General features: G+C 35.5%; 1 protein-coding gene across 10 annotated transcripts in view; it reads right to left on the reverse strand.

Moving 5' to 3' along the window:
• The window catches only part of Epha5 (EPH receptor A5), a 314,017-nt gene that overhangs the window by 224,224 nt on the left and 64,599 nt on the right, over window positions 1–25,194 (reverse strand). For all 10 annotated transcript variants that reach the window (XM_051170231.1, XM_051170230.1, XM_051170228.1 and 7 more), the window contains exon 3: window positions 6,941–7,604. In XM_051170231.1, the coding sequence (XP_051026188.1) occupies window positions 6,941–7,604 (664 nt within the window). The remainder of the gene's footprint in view (window positions 1–6,940; window positions 7,605–25,194) is intronic.

Here is a 25,194-nt window from a genome sequence, read left to right on the forward strand (position 1 = left end):
TAAATATTTTGAGAGTCACATTTATACTTGTCTTTAGTCTCCCAGGCAATGTATTTCAAGTACCTCTATTGAAGGATAATTTCCTTTAATTTGTCAAGTTAATTATGTTTTCAAAATAATACAGTATAAAATTAAGTTAAAAATAGGATTAGATGTGCATTCTGTGTGACATTCATGTTTTAATATTAGGTGTAACATAAATGTCACATTTTAATTTATAATTAGCAGGGCCAAGAAATATCAAGTTGAAAGTTTAAGCATTGATGATTGTGAGTATTCATTTACAGAAATTGTTAATCTAGATGTCTTTTTTCAACTTATAAATATGTACATCTTAAAATGTTACCCAAACAAAATAAGTTTTCCCTATATGAAGTGCTTGCTTCACAGTAAATAAATTCTATAAAAATAACTTTTTTAAAAAAGGGACAATTTGAACCCAAGCATTCTGATTAAGGGTTAATGTGCTTAAATTGCTGGACTGTACTATCTTTCACAAACCATTTTCAAGGTGGGACTTTTCAATATATATACCTTTTGTGTTCCATAGAACCTATTATGTCTCCATATCTAAAGCATTGTTATTTTTCGCTTCCCCAAACATATGCGGTTCAGAACATATCTATAAATGTGTTTAGTTTTGTTGGCATATACGTTCACTTGGGGACTTAGATTAGTGCTTCTCAACTTGCGTGAGAATATCACAGAGAGAACTTGGCAATCTCTGGAGGCGGTTTTCACTTTCAAAATGAAGTGTAGAATTCCTACGGCTTCTACTGGGTGAGATCAAAGAACCTGCAAAAATCCTCCCTGACGCCTCTGACCCACATTCCCACTCCCATCAGCTCATAAGTATTTGGCTAAAAATATTAGTGGCAGTGTTGACAACATGACTTACAATAAAAGAAAACATAAAACAAGGACAGTATTCTGTAAAAGTTTAGTAGAACTATTCCAAAACCTCAGTATAGAGCAGTTTAAGCTGAAAAGAACCAAACACCATCTATTTTTATTTTCCTTATGTATAATACTTGGTAATACATGTAATGGTTTAGCCATTTAATTTCCATGTCATGTTTTTTTTTTTTTCTTAGCAGAAGAGTGCATGAATACGTATACACACCCCCACTCACAAACATATGCATATGCATGCACAAACCACATATATACCGGCACACACGTGTGCGTACATACATATATAAGCACATGCACACACATGCATACCAACACATGCACACACAGGAACTCACACATACCACTTTTATTTTATATTTGCATAATGGCTAACCTTTGTTGAAATTTGAAAATTAAAATTACTTTCTTATTGTTGGATAAAATAGCATAGCAAATAGAACCAAGAGTTCAACCTCTTTGATATTTTTTGGTAATGTGCCTAATTAAAAATAACTAGGCTCCCTGATGCATAATTACAGGAACACCTAATACACTATATTTCCAGCCAGTTTTTATTCAGTCAAAAATATAAGCCAGAAATATGAATGATCACTATACTGCTCCCTACTGTATCTATGCTGGTTTTTTTTTTTTTTTTTTTTTTTTTTTTTTTTTTTGAATCAAAGCTCTTTCCAGATTCGTATATTTTCACTACACTTTTCCTTGCTGTACAATCATCTCCCAGCTGGACAATTAATAAGTGCTTTTCCTCCACAGCCTTTGATGTGCAACCTGCCTTACCCTGTATTTTAGCCTGCACTATATACCTTCTTCATTCTGACTGGTTTTGGCAGTGACCCACAATCTAAACCTCTTTTCCCCATTTGATATACGTGAAACTATAATTATCTAGGGCTAATTTCAAATTACTACTTCATTCCCCTCACAACTGATGAAGATTAGTGGTCTTGCCTTGCATCTGAGTAAGTCAGCAACACAATCACAAGAGAACTCAGCAGGCAACATTTGATTCATGTGAACTCAATTACTTCTGTCAAACACATCCATTTCAATAAAAAGCAGAAACTTCCAAAGTAGCTTTTGCTAACCTTTTGGTACTAAGAAAAATTCATATGACTCAGGAGGGAAAAAAATAACACGGAAATAATGATAAATAACAGGTGAGGAAACACACATTGCTAAATGAATTTGGGTTTGTATTTGTTTCTGAAAACAAAGAACGTAATTCAAAAAATATTTTACATACTTACAGAAGTTAGTTACAGAAATTTGAGGGAAGTATTTGAGTATTGCAAAGCTAATATATAGCACATTTTAAGTTAATAAAGTAAACGATAGAGTATTGTATTATTTGACTCAACACAGATTATTACAGATAAACCTGTCCACTTCTCTTAAGAGAAGTTGAGTGGCAGCTTCAGGAGGTATGAAGACAATGGATCTTAAATTACTTGACTGACCTTGTCCACTGAACCTATGCTCTGTGATCATTAGGGGTGAAATCATGCACTTAATTAAGTACCTTGCATACTCAATCATGAGATTCAATTTCTGAAAATCTTTAGGGCCATCTGATTATGGCTATCAGTGTAATAGGTTACAAGGGCATACTAAGACACCACCCAGAGAATATTCTGTAAATATTCATATACAATAATGCATTGCAACAAACATATTCCAACTTCAATTCCTTCACATAATTCCAACCTTAATTAAAGCTTAACCTAATTTGATTATCAGAGAAGCTAAGTAATTAAATGTCATTATGTAATAAAGACACTTCATAAATATATTTCAATAGGCTATTCTAAGCTTCTAAAAATTGAGTAAGATGGTGTCCACAGTGGTGGACACAATAAAATGACAATCATTTAATAGCATGAAAATAAGTTACTTCTGATTATTGAGAATTCAGCCTCAGAGGCCTTTGCTAAGAAAGCATTATTTTAGAACTTTTAAAAGAAGGTTTCCAGGCAGAATAAGAAAAGTTTCCATATGTGAACACATACGTAAAATAAATAAATAAAAACTGCATTTTGCATGCCTTTTTACATTATTTTTTTTTGTTGAATCTACTCCCTTTTCTCTTGGTTTCTAATTTCTTTCTTAACTTTTTAATTCAAATATACACCACCCCTGCAATCAGAGGTGAATAGTGTAATGGAAGCAGAAAGACTCATAAACTGAACAATAAATTATAAACTAGGCCAAAAAAAATAGTATGTCTAAGTGATTCAATGAAAGTGTAGTGTGTGAGTTAATAAGAGTGAGGCTTGACCTAGTGTTGATCATCATAGCATCCCTCAAGAAAGGGTACTGATGTGCATTTCAGAAGAATGAGTAGGAATTCACCAGGAATGATGGTGACACATGACCATTAAAGGGGGGTGAGGGAAGAATTATAAAAGACCAAGTAATACAATGAAAAAACACTTTTGAGAAACAGAACCAAGGTTGTATGATTAGCATGTATAGAAGAGCACAACGGACAGAGACAAAAATAAGGAAAAACCTATTCATGATCTGAACTAGTTTTATGGCAATGTGTAACAAGAGATCAGGCTGTGATCAAATAAAATTGCATGTTCTGTTTTTCCATTAGTGATCTGTGGCTGAGAGCTCAGCCTCTTGTGCTTGGGTGTCCTGGGATCCATAAAAAAGCAGCACTCCTTTCTCAACTCTGGACCGGCTCTTCCCTACAAGAGGATCCTACCCTGCTTCAGTTCCTGTCCTGATTTCCTTCCATGATAAACAGTGATGTGAAAGCATAAACCAAATAAATCCTTTCCACCCCAAGGAAGGTTGCTTTGCATCATGATGTTTCATAATGACATGTAACCCAAAGACAGGGTTTTAATGTTAAACAAAATGTCATTATGGTCTCTACTGAATTTTAAGATATAGAGAGTGAAAAGATACATGTGAAAAATAGTAAGCTTTACATTTCTGTATTGATCTTTTATTCACATGGTTCAAAATCAAAACTATGCACAAAACAAACTTTCAATAAGATCTAATTTTAAACAGGAAATATAGGGGAGAGTAAATGATTCTAAGAGATATATTTGAGTGGTAATTTCTAGGTTTGGGCACGATACTTAGGGGGAACATGTCTGAATCAAACATAAACTTATGGCATACTAAGATTTTTCCAAAAAATCAATTTCAACTTTATATTTCAGGACGAGGGTTATAATGGTATAACAAAAATTCTAGTGGACTTCATGTCATCTCATGTGTGTCATCCCTTCACACATGCACTATCTATGAGTGAGAGCTTTTAAAGCTCCAAAGCAAACTAAATACTTTTCATATTAGTTATTCAATGATATGGGTTGTTTAGAAAATGAATATTTTCAAAAATCCTCCTAAAGTGACTACATGACATTTTACACTATAGGCTGGTGCAAGAGAAATGGTTCAGAAGTTAAGAGCTTGTTGCAGAGGATTTAGGTTGCATTTCCAGCACCTACATGGCAACTCACAATGGTCTGAAATTCCAGTTGTAGGATCCGATTCTCCATTTCTCACCGGGTCTATTCATGGTGCATAGACATACTTAAAGGCAAATGCTTACACACATAAAATAGTGAAATAATTGAAAATGTTTTAAAGAAAGGGAAATTACTTCTCTCGATAGAACATAATGCCGTGTACAACTAGTGACAACCATGAAGGCTGACTAGCACTCCACTGATCAGCAGTGATAGGACTCAAGAACATGAATGCATTAGTTTATGTTTTGAAATTATTATATTTCAGTATGGGCATTTTGCCCATATTATTTCTGTGCACTGGGTACATTCTTGATATCCAAAGTGGCCAGATATAGATTCTGGATTTCCTGCCACTGGAGTTCCAAACCATTGTTATCTGCTGTATGATTTCTGGGAAGTGAACTCAGGTCTTCTGCAAGACCAGCAGTGTTCAACCGCTAAGGCAAAGAAATATGGAGTGGTCTGAAGCTGTTTTCAAAACATAGCCTTTTCGGTTCATCCCACCGTCATTCATTGTGGTCTCTACTCAATTATCTAGCTATAAAATGAAAAAAAAAGAAGATTAGTGTTAAGTTCTCACACTAGCAAATATTCAGACAGAAGCATCACTCCCGTGAGATATAACACTTTCATTGTAAGTACCAATAGCTTATTTTTATTTCATCAATTCAAATTTTATCCTCTAAGGGTACAGGGGCTTCTTATACCATCTGTTAGTTGGAATGAGAACAAATTTTACAGTAGTTTACTTCAGGCTCTACCTGTTCTCTAAAGTAACATAAGCATTCAGTTGAGTACATTGTTGTTTTAACATGACAATAAACAATTTAAATAAATTATTTGCAATCTTGCTATTTATATTATTTTATAATGAGCTAGAGTTAACAGTTATTTAATTGGTGTTTATATTATACAATTCCATATGATCTCACCATAAACTAAGGTAACTATTCAAAAACAAAAGACAAGGTATTAGACCTTTCAAATAAACCTAGTCAGCTGGCGCATGCCTTCAATCGCAGCACTCAGGAAGACAGAGGCAAGAGGATCTTTATGAGTTCAAGGCCAGCCTGGCCTACAAAGCAAGTCCAGAAGAGGCAAAGCAACACAGAGAAGCTCTATATCAAAAGAGAAGCTCTATATCAAAAAACAAACAAAATACAAAATCAATAAACCCAATCAAATGAACTATGATTAACTTCCGCCAACAGATTTAGAAATATTTAGAAGCACAATGTCCATTCATCAACATTCCTAATTGTAGATGTGTGTATCAAAAACAGTTTACATTGAAAAATAACTATAGATTTAATGAAAGGTCATATTGTAAAAGTCCTCAAATTGGAGCTGATACTGACAAAGGAAATGGCAATATATACAAGAGTTTTTTGAGATAATTAATAAACCAGCCTCATTATGATTACCAGGTAAATGATGCAATTTTGTCTCCTTAGATCAATCTAAAGATACGCTTGAGCAAGCTAGGCACATTAGTAGATATGAAAAGGACTTAGGAAATAAGAACAGTTAGGAAGCTACCAGAAGGGGCTGATGAAAAGCTCAGAGTTGGGTTTTATCTTCAGTCAATGCACACAAACACTATGTTTTTTGTTAAAAGTAAAATATCATAAGAGCACACATTTTCAAAGGGGAAAAATCGGCTTTCTTCCTCACACACTATTCTCTACTTTGGCATGAAGTACTATCTTGTTTCAAAAAGCCATTGATAAATATCCAAGTTTGAAAGGGCAACTTACCACACTGTAGACAAAGAGAGAGCATTTTCAAATGGATGAGGAACCATGCATGATCAAGTTTCAATTTAAAAGAAAAATTAAAAAAGAAAAAAAAATCTCCAAGTGCAAATTGCTTTGAAATGACCTTTCCGTATTGGCTCTATGTCCAAACAGTTATTTTCATGGGGCAGTGGTTACTATGTATTTAAAATTGATCTATAAATTTTGAAAAGCAAGCATATAATTGCAACCATATGTAAACAACATAGTAAGCTAAGTCCTGTGAGATGACAAATGTTTTTCTGAGGAGTTCATATGGCTGAACCTACTTCTGAAGAATTTTTAAATGGCAGTTAAAAGCATGCCTGGACAAAGCCCCTTTAAGACTTCTTGCATTTAAAATCTGTACATCAAAACAAGGATAGAAAACAACTTTATGAAAGAAAACCACAGTGGTAGATAGCCAGCAATGCTTCAATGGATGATCGCAGGCTATTAGTGATACCATTCAAAAGGAAACTTCGGAGAACGATGTGAATATAAAATATCACACAGAAAGGCAGGCGATCTCCAAGCATTAATTATATATATATTCCGTAAAATCATGCATTAAATCTTTCATTGTGGCTTGGAAATTTTGAAATTCAGAGAAGAAATCAAACTTGAAGGGAGATAATTTCCATAAATTAACAAAGTAAAAGGTCACTTCTTGTAATCACTGGAGGAAATATATATATATACATGATCCAAGAGAGGCACAAAATCCTCACAAGTCCACAGACAAAGGCTTACCTTGACAGGTGCCATTTTTCTCTTCGTACCCAGCCTTGCACATGCATTTCCCGATGGGCACCAGCCACTCCCCTTCAGCACTGCAGTGCATTTTGGGAGGATCATCTGTCACGGAATGGTTGACGCAAGAGCCTGACACCTCTAACAACTGTGAAGAATCTGCTCCAGTGATTGTGTCAGGGAAGATAGCCAAGTGCCTCACCACGGAAGGACATTTTTTATAGTACACGCGCACAGAAACCAGAGCTATGCAAGCACCAACATCTTGGAAAGCGAGATAAAATCCTTTTTTGCTCAGAGGCCCTACATCTCTGACCTCAGTATTCAGTTTCATGACACGGTCGCCAAGATCAAGTTCTGTGAAGCTCTCATCAGCAGCGATCGTGTCAATCTTGATGTACTGGTTCTCTTTAAGATTTCTCCCATTCTCATCATCCGATTCAAAATAATACATGTTAAATGTCTCCTTACAAGTCCCTAATCCTCCAGGAAGGCTGTTGCAATCCCTTAGAGTAAATTTGAGTTCAATAAAGATTCTGGAAGCACCTTCATTGGAGATCCAACTGGTCAGCAGCCAATTATTCTGATTCTGTTCCATGACTTTGCATACTTGGTATGTGTGTATAGGTGCATAGTTTTCATCCACTTCACCAATCTCTTCCCACTGTAAAAGAAAAATTATAAAGATGAGAATGGAAAAAAAAAAAGGAAACTCAGGTCGTACAAAGACCATAAAACCTAATTAACACCAAGAATTATATGCTCATCAAAGTAAGTCATACAAAAAGATTGAGGAGAACTATTTATGGAAATATTTTGATTCTTCTGATTTCATGTTAGGGATTCAACCTGAGGCTTCCTGTATACTAAGCATATATTGTCCCACTAAGATATATATATATATATATTAACCCAAAGATAGAAAAGCATGAATGGAATTACCTCAGTAGGAAAAAATATATTTTTTAGAATAAAAATTACAAAAGGAGTTGTAGGTTTGGTAAAAAAAGAATAGAAGTATTTGGAACAATGCTAAGTCTATAAATGCTACAGAAGTTATGGTGTCTAAAGGCCTATGAGCTATAAATCTGATCTCAGCAGATAGAACTATTTGGGAGATACTGGCACAGTGAACTGTGAGAGTCTACCTAGGGGAAACATACTATTCTTTTGACAAAATAACATAGCAACAAGATGACAACTAGCTATATATATATTGACACACCCATAGATCAGTGTACAACTCAACTCTCATCAGAGAACCTCCATCTTGAAATAGAAGGCAATTAGCACAAAGACCCACAACTGGACAGCCTGCAGAAAGTGAGAGTTATTAGAGCACTCAAGTGCTCAATAGTTTGGTTTTTGCTTTGTTTGTTTGTTCATCAAACCCTTTCCCTCAAGGCTGCACAGAAGAAAAGACAGAAAGATTAAAAGAGCCAGAGGTGGTAGATGACTCCAAAGAAACAGCATCTTTCATACACATTAGGACTGATACACATATGAACTTATAAGACCTGCACACACTCAAACCAGACAAACCCAAACACTGAGAAGAGGAAGTGAGCACAAACATCCACCCCTAATCACGAAGAAGCTGATGGCAATTCATGCCCGTGAAGAAAGGAATTATCTGTTTTCTCCAGTACTGATACATTCCAAGGGTAGGCCTTTTGCCTAAGTATAATTGTACAACACAAAACAGACTCCCCTTTTTTCCAGGGTGGCTTCTTGTTTCATTTGTTTTTGTTTTTGTTTGTTTTGTCTAATTTTAATTTGAATGTTGATAGCAGATTTTTTCTTTTGGAGGGAGAGAGAAAGATCATTAAATAAGTAGGGAGGTGAGAAGGATGTAGTAAGAATGGCGGAAAGCAAAGAATATGTTTAAAATATGCTGTATAAAAAACTTTAAATGAAAGATTATTAATTCATTTTAAGGGTTTCTTCAAAAGAAAATGTGAGAGCCTGGTGTCTTTTCCTTTTTATGGTATTCTGCTCAAGTAAGCAATTTTTCTTCTTCTACAACCCTCCCATCTCTGCTGGTTCGCCCCCGGCCTAGGAATAGTGGCGCCCAATTGATTAAAGAGCAAGTCCATTAAAATTTCAAACTAAAATTTAACGTTTCTTCCTATGACTTAACTACATAAAGTTTTTGGAGGTGTTGTTTGTTTGTTTGTTTGTTTGTTTTGTTTTGTTTCTGTAGTGGCAATCTTACAAAGTAAATAAAATGTAACTGGGAAAAAAGTATAATCTGAAAAGAGAAAATAGAACAAAGATCAGAGAACACAGAATAAAGATTTTTATATTTGAGAACATAGTCAATTGCTTAATCTTGCAGTGTTTCAAAGTATACATAAATGTAATAAAATTTGAAGGAAAATCTGTTAATTCAAAATTAATAATAGATATTTAACTCATTGAGTTGACTATTCACTAATTTAAAAGTTAAATATCTGTTAGTGGATTTATCTAGAGATCAGAGAAAGATGAATTGAGATAAATTTTCTGTATTTAACTAAGGCTATCCTTGTCATTTTGCCTATTAATTGTGTCAAAAATCAAATGAGAGATCCATGATGGCAGTGGCAATCACATAGGAAGACAACCAGGACTGCACAGTAACCTAAAGACCAAACCGAGAGCTACAAAACACCAGTGCCGCTGATTCCCAGGTGAGAGGGATCCACATTGTATGGAGCATGGGTGGGTCTGACATCTGTCCACCCAGGTAACCACAGAAATATCCTGGGGGACAACCCCCATTACCCACCATTTTGAGTAAGACTGTAAGACAACCATGCAGGTTTGAGCTCTCACCATTTGTCTGCTGCTTACCAGATCTGTGACAGAAAGCAGACAGACAGAGCTGAGTCCAGGCACCACCCACACTCCACATTAGCTACCATCCTGCAAACAGCTTCAGGCTCAGATTGAGAGACCAAAAGAATAAAACATCCATAACTCAGGGTTACAGTGATAAGTTGTAAAAAAAATAAACTTAAAAGGCTTAAACACAGCTGCAGGGAGACTTAAGCTCAGCAACAAGAAAGTTCCCCTAGCCTTAGTCACATGATCAAATTCCTTTCTTCCTTCTTACCAGAAATAAGGAAGCCAGATTGAGGGGCCCAGGCTCAACTTTGCTCCCCTAGCAATAGCCAATTAGCACAGGACTGGACATTCAGCTGAAATCTGAACCAGGCACTCCCCTCAGCAAGGAGGTAAATGAAGATTAAAGAAAACTGGAGCTACGGATGCTCTTGACATCTTTTTGTAGCCTATCACCTTGGGACACTATACCCAATTATGCCAATAAGTACTTTTCAAGCTTGGAGCCCCCTGGTTTGGGAAAGCTGGGTGGGAAAGGGACCTATAAAAAATGTTATGAATAAAAGCACTGGCTTGCCTCCAGATATCACTGCGCTGGTTTCAGTTGCGGCCTAATTCGAGTCATAATAAAGATCCTTTGTGCTTTTACATCGGTTTTTGCCTCCTGGAGACTTTTGGGGTATTCAGGAAACAGGCATAACAGGATCACTCTCTGGCCACCAGCTGCTCCCTGGCCTACCCCATCTGAGTCACAGAGCAGATAGGCAAAATCCTGCCATCTCAAAAATCCCTATGAAACACCAGAGCAGCTTTGGTCTCTGATTTCTCTCAGCTCTGTCCCCCCCCCCCTCCCTCGCAGGACCTATCTGTCACACAGAGCATACAGGGTGACCTGAATCCAAGCTCTTGCCACACTCCACATTAGCTGCCATCCTGTGAGCAGTGTCAGGCTTGGGTCTGTCTCTGCCCACCTGCTTGAAGCACACTGCTCTGACACAGCTACATCACAAAGCAGAAAAGCTGAGCAGAGGCCTGCATGGGCTACACTCTGCACTAGCTGCCAGCCCACTAGCAGCTTTGGGCTCAATTCTCTTCCTACTCACCTGCAGCTTATTGGCCTAGCCCATCTAGGTCACAGAGAGGACAGGCAGAGCAGAGACCTGTGCAGGCCACACTCCCCATTAATTGCCACTCCTTGAGCAGTTTTAGGTTCTGATCTCTCTCCACTGGCCAGTGGCTTACCAGGCTAGCCCAACTGGGACACAGAGCTGATAAGAGGAGCCCAGCCATTTTGAGAAGGCCCGTGGAGCACCCTAGCAGCTTTGGGTTCAGACCCCCAGCTGCCTACCAACTTGGCCCATTTAGGACACAGAGCAGATAGGCAGAAAAGAGTCTGATGTGAGCCACAACTTACATTAACTTACATTTGCTGCCATCTCAAGATATGTGGGGCACTCAAGCACTTCAGGCTTGGATCTCTGACAGGCCCCCAGCTGTTTTCTGGCCTAGCCAATCTGGAACACAGAGCAGAGAGTCAGAACCCTGCCATCTTGAAAAGGACTGTAGGGTACCTGAGCAGTTTTAGGCTTAGAACTCTATTAGCTTACTTGTCTCCTGATTGACCCAAATGGGATACAGACAGGGAGTGCAGCTGAGCTGAGCTGGGTCAAGGCTCCAACACTGACTGTCCACCATCCTGAGGAGGCCTCTTGGGAGCCATAGCAAACAACCTTCAGCTTGGAGCTTTTGTTGCTTGCTCCCAATGCCAGGCACACCGGTGACACAGACAGTTACCCCATTGGAGGAACCTCTAGGCCTGATAACACCAGAAACAACAAGATGCCTAGGGGCCAGTGCAACTCAGAGCCATATAGCACAACCGGAAAATAATGGTCCTACCACAGCAATTCCTAGAGATATGAACACCCACAAAGCACAAGAAGACTTTAAATCCGAGGTGATGAAAATCATATAAGCCTTGAAAGAGGAAAATAAATAACGCAAAGAAACTCATGGATATGCATTCAAACAGAAGAAGGAATTGAATAAATTCTATAAAGAATTACAGGAAAATACAGCCAAATGGATGAAGTAATTGAATAAATCCTATAAAGAATTACAGGAAAATACAATCAATTAGGAGAAAGAAATGAATAAAACTATTCAACACCTAAATATGGAATTAGAAGCAAGCAAGAAAGCAGAAGCTGAGGCAATCTTACTGTTGGAAAACATAGGGAAGAAGAGAAGAACGATGGATACAAGCCACAATAACCAAATATAAAAGATGGAAGAGAGAATCTCAAGTGTGGAAGATAGGACCAAGGTTATCAATACATCAATCAAAGAAAACGTTTAAGCTAAAAAAGTTCCTGATACAAAACACCCAAAGATCTGGGACACTATAAAAAGACAAAATATAAGAATAATAGGAGTAGAAGAAGGAGAAAACACTAAGCTCCAAGGCCCAGAAAATATTTTCAACAAAATCATAGAAGAAAACATCTCCAACCTAAAGAAAGAAATGTCCTTAAACAACAAAGTAGCCTACAGAACTCCAAATAGAAAAGGAAATCCTCTTGCCACATAATAAGCAAAACATTAAATGTACAGAACAAAGAAAGAATATTAAAAGTTGCAAGAGAAAAAAGGTCAAGTCACATATAAAAGGCAAACCATCAGAGTTACACCTGACTTCTCATCAGAAACTATGAAAGTTAGAAGGGCCTGCATGGACATCATGGAAACATTAAGAGACCACAGATGCCAACCCAGATTACTATATCCAGCCATACTCTCAATCACCGTAGATGGAGAAAACAAGATATTCCATGACAAAACAATGTTTAGTCAGTACCTAGCCACAAATACAGTCCTACAGAAAGCAATAGAAGGAAAACTCCAACTCAAGGAGGCTAACTACACCCAGGAAAACACAAGAAATGAATAACTCCAAATTCACAAATGCAAAAGAAAGGAACAATGCACAAACTCTGCCATCACCAACATTAAAAAAAAAAAAAAAAAAAAAAAAAAAGAACTAGCAGTCACTGGTCATTAATATCTCTCAGGATCAATGGCTTCAACTGCCCAGTAAAAAGGCACTGGCTGACAGAATGGATGTAAAAAACAGGACCCATCCTTCTACTGTATGCAAGAAACACACCTCAGCAATAAAGATAAACATTACCTCAGACTAAAGGGTTGAAAACTGTATTCCAAGCAAATGGACCCAAGAAACAAGCTGGAGTATCCATTATAATAGTTGATAAAATAGACCTTCAACCAAAACTAATAAAAAATGATGGAGAATGACACTTCATCCTCATCAAAGGAAAAATACACTGAGATGTCTAAATTCTGAACATCTACGCCCCAAATGCAGGAGCATCCACATTCATTATGTAAACATTATTAAAGCTTAAATTACTCATTGAACCCCACACATTAATAGGGGGAAACTTCAACACTCTTGCCTCCACAATAGACAGATCTTCAAGAAACTAAATGGAGAAACAAGGAAACTAATAGACTTTATGAAGCAATTGGACCTATCTGATATCTACAGAACATTTCACCCAAACACGAAAGAATACACATTCTTTTCAGCCATTCACGAAACAATCTGTTTATATATTTTTCCATAAGTGCTTTCAGCATGAATATTTTATTATAAATTAGTCCTTCATGTTATGGATGATATTTAAAGTAGAAGAAAAAACCCCTCAATTTATGATTATATCAATTAAATAACTGTTCTTTTATATTACTAAATAGGAACATAACATTGATGAACAAAAAAAAAAATCAAAATAATACTGCTTAAATATTTGCCTCCAAGTACTTATAGGCTTGTTTCTGTATCACATAGTGATAGAAGATCCAGAAAGATAATGTACCAAGTACATTAATTCAGAATACAAGACAGCTTGAACAATATAAACCAAGACAGTCAGCCCATTAAGCTGATTACAAACACTATGTGTATATGCTAAGCATCCTTTGAAAAGACAGCTGCACATTTCTTGCTTCAGGTGTCAATTTTATAGCATGTGCATTGTGTCTTACTGCTGATTTGTCGCAGGTAATGGGAAGAAAATATTTCAAAGTCTGTTTTGATGCAATTTTATCTATTTCTACCATTCAAGAATAATACTGAAGGCTCAAAATATATGTTTCAATACCTAAACAAAATGTTAAAATTTTGGGAAGACAAAAGGATTTCAAACAGGGAATATAGAAATTTTTCATATTTGTTCCTACTTAAAATGCATTTAAGAATTAAAAAAAATTATTTTATTTGTTTTAGATTGAATATAAAATAATACCATTATTCCTTTGGGGATTTTGTTTCTCTTGGTATAAAGAAATGATTTTTCTGTTCACAAAAACCAAAACAAATAAACAAAAATCCCAAAAAGTTGTGATGAAGAAACAAACAAAATAAAGAGAAAAGTATTATTCAGCATGAACTCAAGAAAGAGGTAAGTAAAGTTTTAGTTACTTTTACAAAAGCCCTATAAAGAAGATTACAGTAACTTAATTGAAAACCTGGAAAACATTGTTCAATTTTTCTGCATGCCCTATGATTCTGTGCTTCACAAAAATACCCAGTGGGTTTTTTCTCCCAGTGACAAATGTGTGAATTTGGAGGGGCTGGCCACTCCAGTTAATAAGGTGGACAGAGGTCTGCCTCTGCAATTCAGGCAATTTCCTAATGCCCATACTCTAAGTCTCTGTTCCTTGCTTCTATTTCCTGTTTATTCCCTATGTGTTTGCCTTAAAATTTAAGTCCAAGGTACACAGATAGCTTAGGTTGGCATGACATCTCTCCCAGATCCTTACAGATTTTTTTTTTCTCAGACTCTGACACTCTTGAATTCTTCACTCATATCTGGTGATGCCTCCCAAGTTAGGGACATTTATTAAGAAACTGACTCATCAATTCATATGTGTGTAATAGACTGCTTATTTTATCCCTAAGTTATAAGAATGACTTTCTTCTGTCTGCTCTCACTGACCTTTTAAGCTTCTTGCCTGGAGAGCCAGCTATCTCCTTCTGCTTCAACATAGCTCTCATTTCCAATCCACCAGCGCATGTACTACTATTTTTTTTCTGTTAATACTTGAAAATACTAGCAACAAAGATTAGGCTATGATCTTCCTTTAGATTGTGCTCTCAAATCCATACTAAGAAGCATTGTGGGAAAGGAATTGATTCTGACCTTAATGCTATCAGGGTTATCAATCGTCCAGTTCTGTTTTCATTATTTTATTTCTATTTACCTCTTTTCTACATCAAGGAATGAATCAATTGATGTTAAGGAACAATGGTGAAGAAACTTCACAGTCAACTTCTGAATAAAGATGCTTGGCATCCTTTGTTCTGAAGAAAAAAAAAAACAGTGCCTGTCCACAATATTATGATGCCTGTATGTATACATTGGAATCCAGTCTCTGGCACAACAGTTCTGCAAACTGAATTGAAAGTCTTCTGGACAAGTCTTCAAAACTGAACATATGAACAGAAACCAACTGTAGCAGCATGCACAGGACGTGCAAAAACCAAAGAAGAGCAAATTCCAGCAGGGAGTTGCATAGTCAGACACAAATTCTCACCCCTGGCAGTGGAGCTATTGGCAATTGTTGGATTCTGCGAGAACAAGGGTGGTTTTTGCCTAAGATCGTAGCTCCTGATACATCTAAAAGAGTCTAGTGGAGGAAAAAAATCCAAGAATATTTGGTTTACAATTCTGTATCTTAGGCTATCTTTATATAAAGTGAGGGAAGGACCTCAAACAGAAGGAGGAACCTGGAGGCAGGAGTTAATGCAGAAGCCTTAGGGGTCTTTTGATTACTGGCGTGTTTTCATAGCTTGTTCAGTATTCTTTCTTTCTTTTGTTTTTTAAAGATATACCGCTATTGTATTACACATGAATAAAACAAACTACATACAGCAGGGAAACCATGAGACAATCATGAGTTATATAAATGTCACATTCATAGGGATTTGGCTATTTGTATCTGTCAAACATGAAGTAAACATCTTTCATGTCTCCTTGGGTCTAAATTTCTAAATGAAATTTAGGATCTATCATATCTTATCTCTATTAAATTAAATCCTTTATCTTGATCTAAAAAAAATCTTATCCCCTAACCAACTAAACTTGATTAAAAAACTAAACTATCTGGTCTTCAACCCCCCTCAGAAACTTGAGAGGAATATTGTTTTACACAGAGAGAAAACTAAGCTGAACTCAGGGATGTCCCTCTTTTCTTTTATCTTTCATCTGTAGATAAAAATATAGGAGCTGAAAAGAAAGAAAGGGGGATATAGAAATATAGAGGGAGAAAAAACAAAAGCTAGATGATTGATCCTACTCCTTAACTCAAGGACCTTTCACAAAGAAGGTTATCTTTAAGTCATTGGTATATAATTTGTGTATTGATGCAAATCATGGTCATGTCAAATACTAGTCCGATTTAGCATAAGAATGTATATCCTAAATATTCTTTCTTATAGAAACCGGAACCAGCAGTCCAGGAATGACATTATTCACAATAGGCTGGGCCCTCCTCCACTAATCACTAATCACTAGTAAAGAAAATGCCTTAAAGTCTTGCCTTGAGCCTAATAATGAAAGGCATTTTTCTCAATGAAGGTTCTCTCATCTCTGATGACTGTAATTCGTCCTAAGTTGACATAAAACTACCTAGCACAGTGAGGCATTTCCAGAGACTTACCCAAACACTTAAACTACAAAGAGTTAAAAAGGAGGGATCTTTGTCTTGGGTGAACATTCTTTATAAAACACTGTATTTCAGTGATTGTCCATTATATGTATAGCACAATTATAGACACAACTACACTGCTCTATAAATAAACAAATGCAGGGCATAAGCAAACTATGCTATTAACTACAAAATTATCTAAGATTATAACTCTGATTTTCATTAGTACCTTTGCTTTTCTGAGAGCCATATTATTTTTCTAGAAATATTCATTTTATATGTATGAGTTTCATTCTGCATGAATGTATGTACAACCTGAGTACTTCTTGAATCTGTAGAGGTCAAGAGAAAATGTCAGTGCCTCTGCAACTGAAACGACAGAAGGCTGTGGACCACCTTATCGGTGCTGACAATCAAGGCCACATATTCTACAAAATGAACACATTTCTTAATTGTTGAGCCATCACTCAGTCTTAAGCATTAAATTTTTAATGAATAAAATATAGATTCATTGAGTGTAATTTCCATCATAAAAAAGGAAAATTTTCATTGCTTGTAGAAACAGGTATTTTCTAATTTCATAAAATGATAAAAGTATGAGTGTTGATGATAGAATTTTAGCCCCAACACATTCTTATTAAGTTTCTTGACTTTAAGCAACTCACCAGGCTAAAAAAATATTTGGTTATGTGAAAACTCCAAGTAAAAAAAGGTTTAAAAACAACCCATATAATATAGAATCTCTGTTTCACAAAATTAATCTCTCCAAATACAGTTATTTAGTAAAATGATGATAAAATGTTCAAAGTCTAGACAAATTACTAGAATCCAAACCTTGACTTTTTCTAAAATAATATATTAGCTATGAAAAAATTCGACCACAGGAAATTTAGTTGCTTCAAATATCTTTAAAATTTATGAGTATAATATAATAATATTGGTAGAAATGACTCAATATACTGTGTATAAAATAAAACAAGTTGATTATTTTATTGCTTATGGACAAGCACAGATATTTATGAACCCAGATTTAATTAATCATATAAATAGAATCACTTGAAAACAGCATTTAGCCTTTCAAGCTTATATGAGAATTTTCATAGGGAAGTTCATGAGTACTTGAGTATCTATATACGGTATGTGTTTATGGCAAAGGAGAGAGTCTTCCTTGCTCTCTCTCTTTCAAAGATTCAGCTAGCAGTTGTTCTAAATCATGTATTATTTATTATCTAAGTTGAAAAGAAATAACTTATAAATACAAAACCTCTTCTGAAGTAGCTTACGACAGAAAAATATATACAATTACAAATGTTATAAATTTGGAGGTTAAATATGTCATTCAGTAGTAAAGTACATGCTTTTCTAATGTGTGTGAGTCAACTGCCACAAAGAAAAATTAGTGTCACAAAGAAAGTTTATGATTCAATCAAGAAAGTTATTTCTTAATGAAATTAAATGATAAATATAAAATATAAAAAATTAAGCACCATATATAATATTATTCCACTTTTTAAAATAAATATTAAAGTTTTATGTTGAATGCAATTATAAAACATTTCATGAATATTTTAATATTGAAAACCTAGCATTGTTCTTGGAAAAGATATTACTAATGAAAACAAATTACAGTATATAAATTTGTCAATAATAATTTTAGAAGACAAAATGGGCTAAGTGAGTAGGAATGTCTAAAATTAACAAATTAATAAAGTGAATAAAATCTTTAATGATCTCATCAGCATCCTATTAAAAAGCAATCCATTATCTATGATGCATATTATCAAATTTGTCAGTAACTTTGTGACAAGTTAGAATTTTAGAAGTAGCAGCCTAAGTCAAATAGGCTTATAAAACTTATTTAGTTCACTGTGATAGTAAGCCACATGTTCAGACTGAAGCTTTACAGCATCTATTTTCTATTGCATTATGCCTAGAGCTAGTCACTGTCATAAAGGTTTACATAACCAGTGAGTTCATATCTTTCTTCAAATATCTCAATTATATTTGTGTTTAAAATAGAACACACATATAATGCTGATATAATTGTTAACTACGTCAGCCATTCTGTAAATCAGTATGGAGATTCTCCAAAAGACTAAGCATGTGTTTCCATATAAATTAGCTGTTCCACACGTGAAAATATATCCAAAATGATTTAAGGCACCGTCCTCTGAAGAACAGTGCTTACCAGTGCTTATCTTAACACTTCTTACTTCAGGAAAATTGTGGAGTCAACCTAGATACTCTTTACCGAATAAATAGATGAAGAAAATACAGTGCGTGAACGTTATGAAATTTAATGCAGAAGTAAATAATAACGGTAAAACTTGCAGGAAATAAATGGATATGAAGACTGTTGAGTTAAAAGAAATAAGGCCGACTCAGAAGGACATGTGTGTCATGTTTTCTCTAACATGTAGGATCTAGACATAAAGGGGTAGAGTGAGGACCAGGAAGAGAAAGAGGGGTCGAATGTGTGAGAAGGACAGAGAGGGGCCAGGGAGAGAGAGATGGAGAAGAGAAAAAGAAGAGAGAAAAAGAGAGACAGAGAGGCTGAATTGTACTAGGAAAGGGAGTAACGTCCTAGAGGGACAGAGAATAATGTAATAGTCAAAAGATGACATCAGAAGAGTGGACTCTTTGTGACCCAGGAGATGCCAGTGAGAGTGGGAAGAGAACAAGGGGAAAGGCAGTGGAAGGTAAATAAACATAAGGCATAATCGTGTACACAGAAACAAAAAAGTGACACAAGTCTTTGTACTTTAATTTTAACAAATTTAAAGCGATGGAACACATAGTTGTACTGCAGGTTTCATGATCTAAAAAGGAGTCTTCATTTCTCAAGATTTCATGAGTGTACACATACCTAAGTTACTGACATAACTATTGTAATGTGTTTCACAGTGAGAGTCAATGTAAGAAATGAGGAAATAGCAAAATAACACATGTAATTCTCCATAATGGCTGAGGTACAAAAGTGTCACAATTCTACACATTAACCTAAATGCTATCATATCATAAAAGACTGCAAATTCTTCAGAGAATTTTTCCTTTCAAAGCAATATAAAAATCCTAGAGAATGAAAAAGAAAAAAAAAACTACTATAGTTACTATTCGGTTTAATAAAAAAGAAAGCAGATTAACCTGTGGTGTGCTTACTGCTTCATACAACACGAATGCAATTATCTTCTTGCTATCTTGCCAACACCATCAAAAAATATTTCAGTAAGGCATTTGCAACTCTGGATGTTCCATCCAGTTTATGAAATGTATCTAAAAATTATGATACTGTGCCTGCCCACTGCTCTTTGCTCTGCTCTCATTTTTCACAAGATAATATTACACTTTGTAGCCCAGGTCGTGACAACAGCATCCATAAATCAATTTCATATTTCACATTAATCATGTTCTTTTAATCAGTGGCTATTCAACACAAATTTCCATCTCATTTTTTTGTTGGGAAACCGCCGCATTAGGGCTGTGAGTTTATTCACATTTAAGTGATTACAGAGCCATAATAGTCATCCCTGAGCCACAGATGGATTAATGAAAATCCTTAGAAAAAGAGGCTTCTTACTGTCAGAGGACTGTGCATTCCACAGCTGAATGTCCATGGGGACAGCATTACTTTCAGAATTTCAACACTTTTTTGTTTGAGATAAAAGGAAGTAAGATAGAGCTGTAGGTCCGTTGCAAATCTTATCTCCTGTATATATTTGTTATTTTTGTTACTGGTCCAAACAAGAAAAACAACAACAACAACAACATTATCACAAACAAATAAATCTTCCTAGTTGAGAGTAACTTGTTAACATAAGTTTGGACATGCAAGTTAAAAAGGTCTAGTAATAGCTGTGCAGTTGTAACTCCAACTCTTAGTGTCAGTGCATATATTTCTTCTTTTCATGTGGCTGTACTCATACACTGTGTTTTTATGAATGTTGGCATATATGGGGCATATGTGTGTGCAGGTACATATCTCTCCATCTCTATTTCTCTGTCTCTGTCCCTCAGGGGCATGAATGTATGTGGTGTGTGTGTGTGTGTTTGTGTGTGTTTGTATGTGTGTATATCTGTGTGTGTCTCTTTGTGTATATGTGTGTGTGGTCTGTTTATTTGTGTGTGCATATGCATGTGTGTGTGTGTGTATGTGTGTGAGAGAGAGAGAGAGAGAGAGAGAGAGAGAGAGAGAGAGAGAGAGAGAGAGAGAGAGAGAGAGAGAGAGAGTATTTAGGATCTGGGCTGTCAAGAATCATCTTTGGTGGCTCTACCACCTCCTATTTGAGTCATGATGCCTTAATTATACCCATAGCTTCCCTATGCAATGTGATGTGCTGCCCACCTTGCTTTGAGGATTCTCTCTATACCTTTCAAGACTGTAATTATAGGTTGGACACTCTGCTCACCTGGTATTTACTTGTTTCTGGAAATCCCACTCAAATCATTGTGCTTGTGTAGGAAGAACTTTACCTGCTGAGCCTTTCTCAAGCCCAGTGCTAATAATTTGATAATTACACAAAACAAATATAAACTAATTTTTAAAATAAGGCATAAATTTTATGTATAGGCATTACTGTAAATTTTACCATACTTTTAATTTTAAATTTTGATCACTTGCTGTAAAAAGAAATACTAAGTGAATTTTAAGAAATCTATACAAATGTTAGTTTTAGTTTGTAAAATATGTGTGTTGCAGTTTCTCTGTTGACCCAGCTAGTATCCAAATAGTTGAGACTGAGCTAGTACATTTCTTTAATAAGCTTTACAGCACAATACTGAGCAGTTATTACTCTATGCTTTGCCCTGTAAGCTAATCTGACCCCATCTTTGCCAAAATTCTAGGATGCTTACATTGTTTGACTTTCTCTGCTCTAGCTATGCACTCTATATTTCCTGGATCCCTCCCTGTGATCAAATCCTCACTTCCCCTCTCTCTCCTTCTTCCCTATCTGGAAGGAAGTCTAGCCATATTCTTACCCTTGCTCATTTAATGATCATTAACTTGCTTTATTGTCACATCAGGGAACAGCTGGAGAGCAAATTTTTGACAGGAGCAATGATGCAACCCGGTATGGTGAGCACAGAAATCGGCATTTGATTCTTTATATAGTGTGCAATAATATTGTGCCTACACACAAACATAAAGCCTTTACGATATTAGCAGAATTGCCTCGATAAAGAGAAATCTCTGCATTGTTCTTCATGGTTATCTTTTGATTGTACTTTTCCTGGTCATCCTGAGCTCAACATTAATTGTTGTAAAGCCTCTTGCTTGGAACAAAATGACAAGTAGGAATGATGGCGATGAAATTAATTGTTCAGTTGACTTTAATCTTTATATCAAATAAACTAAAGTATTTTTCCTGATCATCAAAATAGTATGTTTTACCATAAAGTACAGCCTATAAGTATATTAAGTTGAAAGAGAATGTAAGTCTGTTTTTGACACCATGATTTAGAACTTTTCACCTAATATTTCTTGGATATTATTTGGGTTGTACCATTTTATATTTCCAAACAGTAATTTTAATATTGTCAAGAAGATATCCAGTGTCACAGGAAAGAGTATAAATGGCTTGGCCTCAGTTTATTTCTATTTGTTGTAAAATTAATAGTTTGCCTGCCACATAACTTCAGTCCTCTGTCCTTATCAAAAACTTCCCATGGGTTTTCCAGAGAGTATATGATTCTTAGGACAACTGGTATTAATAATGTTTAATATTAATAATTTTTCTATTCCTCTTTGTCTGTTTGCAATGATTACAATATAATGTTTGAAGCACAGACACACTTTTGGACAAAGCCATGCAGTTATATAATCAGGTGTTATCAAAGCTTCTGAAAACAGGGAAGAGTCTATGCTGCCAAAGATAAATGTATAGTGGAGGACTAATTTGAGAAACAATACATACAAAATTTTAAAGTCTTTAAAATTCAGGATTTTTTTGTGTAATATTAGAGTAGATGGAAGGTTGATTTGGCCATCATTTTTATTGCCATATAATATAAATACTTATACAAGTACCAATAAGAATAAGTAAATATTTTATAGATATTATTGGATCAATAGCCAAGAGTTACCAATAATTTAATCATATGAATAAGAGAAAATATGTGCTTTGAGGAAAATTTCAAACTCCAAAGAACAGTAAGCATAAATTTAAAATAAACAAGACATTATATGTTGATAAAACTATATGTTGATTAAAATATAAAATAAACAGATAAAATAATTTATCAAAAGTGCCCCAAAGAACTCTAGGCCAAATGTTTGTTTCTGTGTGTGTGTGTGTGTGTGTGTGTGTGTGTGTGAGAGAGAGAGAGAGAGAGAGAGAGAGAGAGAGAGAGAGAGAGAGAGAGAGAGAGAGAAGGAGAGAGAGAGAGAGAGATGAGAACTCTTAAATAGAGAAGATGAAAATAATGACTCTAACCCTTGAATAAATACAAATAAATGACCCATATTTAATGACTCCCATTGATTCATAAATCCAAAATGCCCATTGAACCCAATCAGTATATACAAAAAGTTTTTTTCTATGTTACATTGCTGAGAGCCAACACATTTAAAAACATGTTGGAAGTAGCCAAAGAAAAGTAGTTCATCAGATGCAGGAAAACATGGCGATAAGCTGATTCCTCAGCCTCAGCTGTGGGGAATCATTGGAGAGTGGAATGATGCGCCTTATGTGCTGAAAAGTGAAAGGCATCAACCAATAGGACCACACCTTACAAAAAAAAAAAAAAACTGTTATAAAGGTGGCTGAAGAGTGAAAGGCATCAACCAATAGGACCACACCTTACAAAAAAACTGTTATAAAGGTGGCTGAAGAGTGAAAGGCATCAACCAATAGGACCACACCTTACAAAAAAAAACTGTTATAAAGGTGGCTGAAGAGTGAAAGGCATCAACCAATAGCACCATACCGGTAGCAAATAAACACAAGAAAATATTCCAGTTTCCAACCAGACATCAGATAAACTCATATTGTTCAGAGAGACGAAAAATTAGTTTTTATATTTGCAGTGTTGTGATTGGATGTAGGGCATCATATATATCAGACAAAGACTCTATCACAACTTCACTCTCTCTTCTAAAAGAATATAATCACATAATTTCTGCATGGAACATCCATGCATTGATAGCAGAAATGTAAATGACTCTTACCAGTCTAGAAAATAGGGATTTCCTTAAAGAGTTAACAGTGGAATTAATGCAGAATACAGAAATGTTATGTATTGGGGCTAATGAGATGGCTTGGAGAATAAATGGGCTTGTCCTATTAGCCTCAGAAACATGAATTTCATCTTTATAGCTCACGTAAAGGTGGAAGATAGAACTGACTTCACCGCAGTATCCTCTCACCTCCCTCAGCATGTCTACAGACACACACACACACACACACACACACACACACACACAGACACACACACACACCACAAACATCGATAATGAAGAAGAATCAGAAATAATTTTATGGTTGGAGGCCACCACAATTGCTTTCCTTGCAATGGCAAAGACAAGCATCAACTTCAATGACCTTTGCCACAGAACATTACACAAATCTTAAGAAAAATTACAACTCATCAATAAAATACTGTGTGCTATAATTATCAGATTAATTATTCTCCAAGAATTATTCTGAAAGAAACACCTCAAACTTTAAAAACCAAGTGATTTAATTCATAAAATATTTAAAAGTTGCTCAGAATTAGAGATGTAGATAGGGGTAGCAAGAGAGGCACAAGTGCGGCCATACTAGAGCATTTTGTAAGATAACATTACTATTTCCGTGTGATATCACAGCATTTGCATATTTATATAGGGTTCACCATATACACATAGACCATACACACATAAAACAAACAAGCAAAACTATAAAAACACAAAAGAAAGAAAACCTGACAAGATAAATGAGACACCACAAAAGAAGTGTCAGGACCAGTTTTTGTATTGCAAATGGTGAATACTGATAACACTGAAGTAATATTTATCTCACTTCAAAGATTGCCATTCAATTCTTCACACCATCATGTTTTGCAGTTATACGCGGTAAGTTCGAATGACATAAAATTGCACAGTAAATTTTCTCATTTAGTTTTATATTTCAAACACTCATATTGATAACTCTTGTACTCATGACATATGGGATGATCCTAACAAAACATTATTTTAGAGCAATTGTTCTCAACCTGTAGATCATGAACCTTTGGGGGTGGAACAATCCTTTCACAGGGTTTGATTATCACACATCCTGCATAACAGTTATTTACATTATAATTTATAATAGTAGCAAAGTTATAGCTATGGAGTAGAAACAAAGCTAATTTTACAGTTGGGGGACACCCCAATATTAGAAGCCGTATTGAAGGGTCTCAGCATTAGGAAGGTTGAGAACTATTATAGGGAAATGCTTCTATTTTGGCTAGTTGCTTAGGTTGTGTCCACGTAGTTAGATAACTTATAAAAGATGGCTTACATTCTGATCACTCTGTGCACATATTTTTCTTCACATCTTATTTCTTTCCTATCAGCAGTGTATATATTGTGTCTCTGATAGGTTTGTTCTTTTTATTCAACAACAAGGAAACCCATTTTAAAACCATCTATCTCTCCTGCACACTGTTGAACATTCAGTAAAAAATGACTGAAGAAAAAAGAAAATATGCATCTGAGAATAAATAAAAGAACAGACGAA

The sequence above is a fragment of the Acomys russatus genome, chromosome 28 (assembly GCF_903995435.1).
Source record: "Acomys russatus chromosome 28, mAcoRus1.1, whole genome shotgun sequence".
NCBI classification, from domain to species: domain Eukaryota; kingdom Metazoa; phylum Chordata; class Mammalia; order Rodentia; family Muridae; genus Acomys; species Acomys russatus.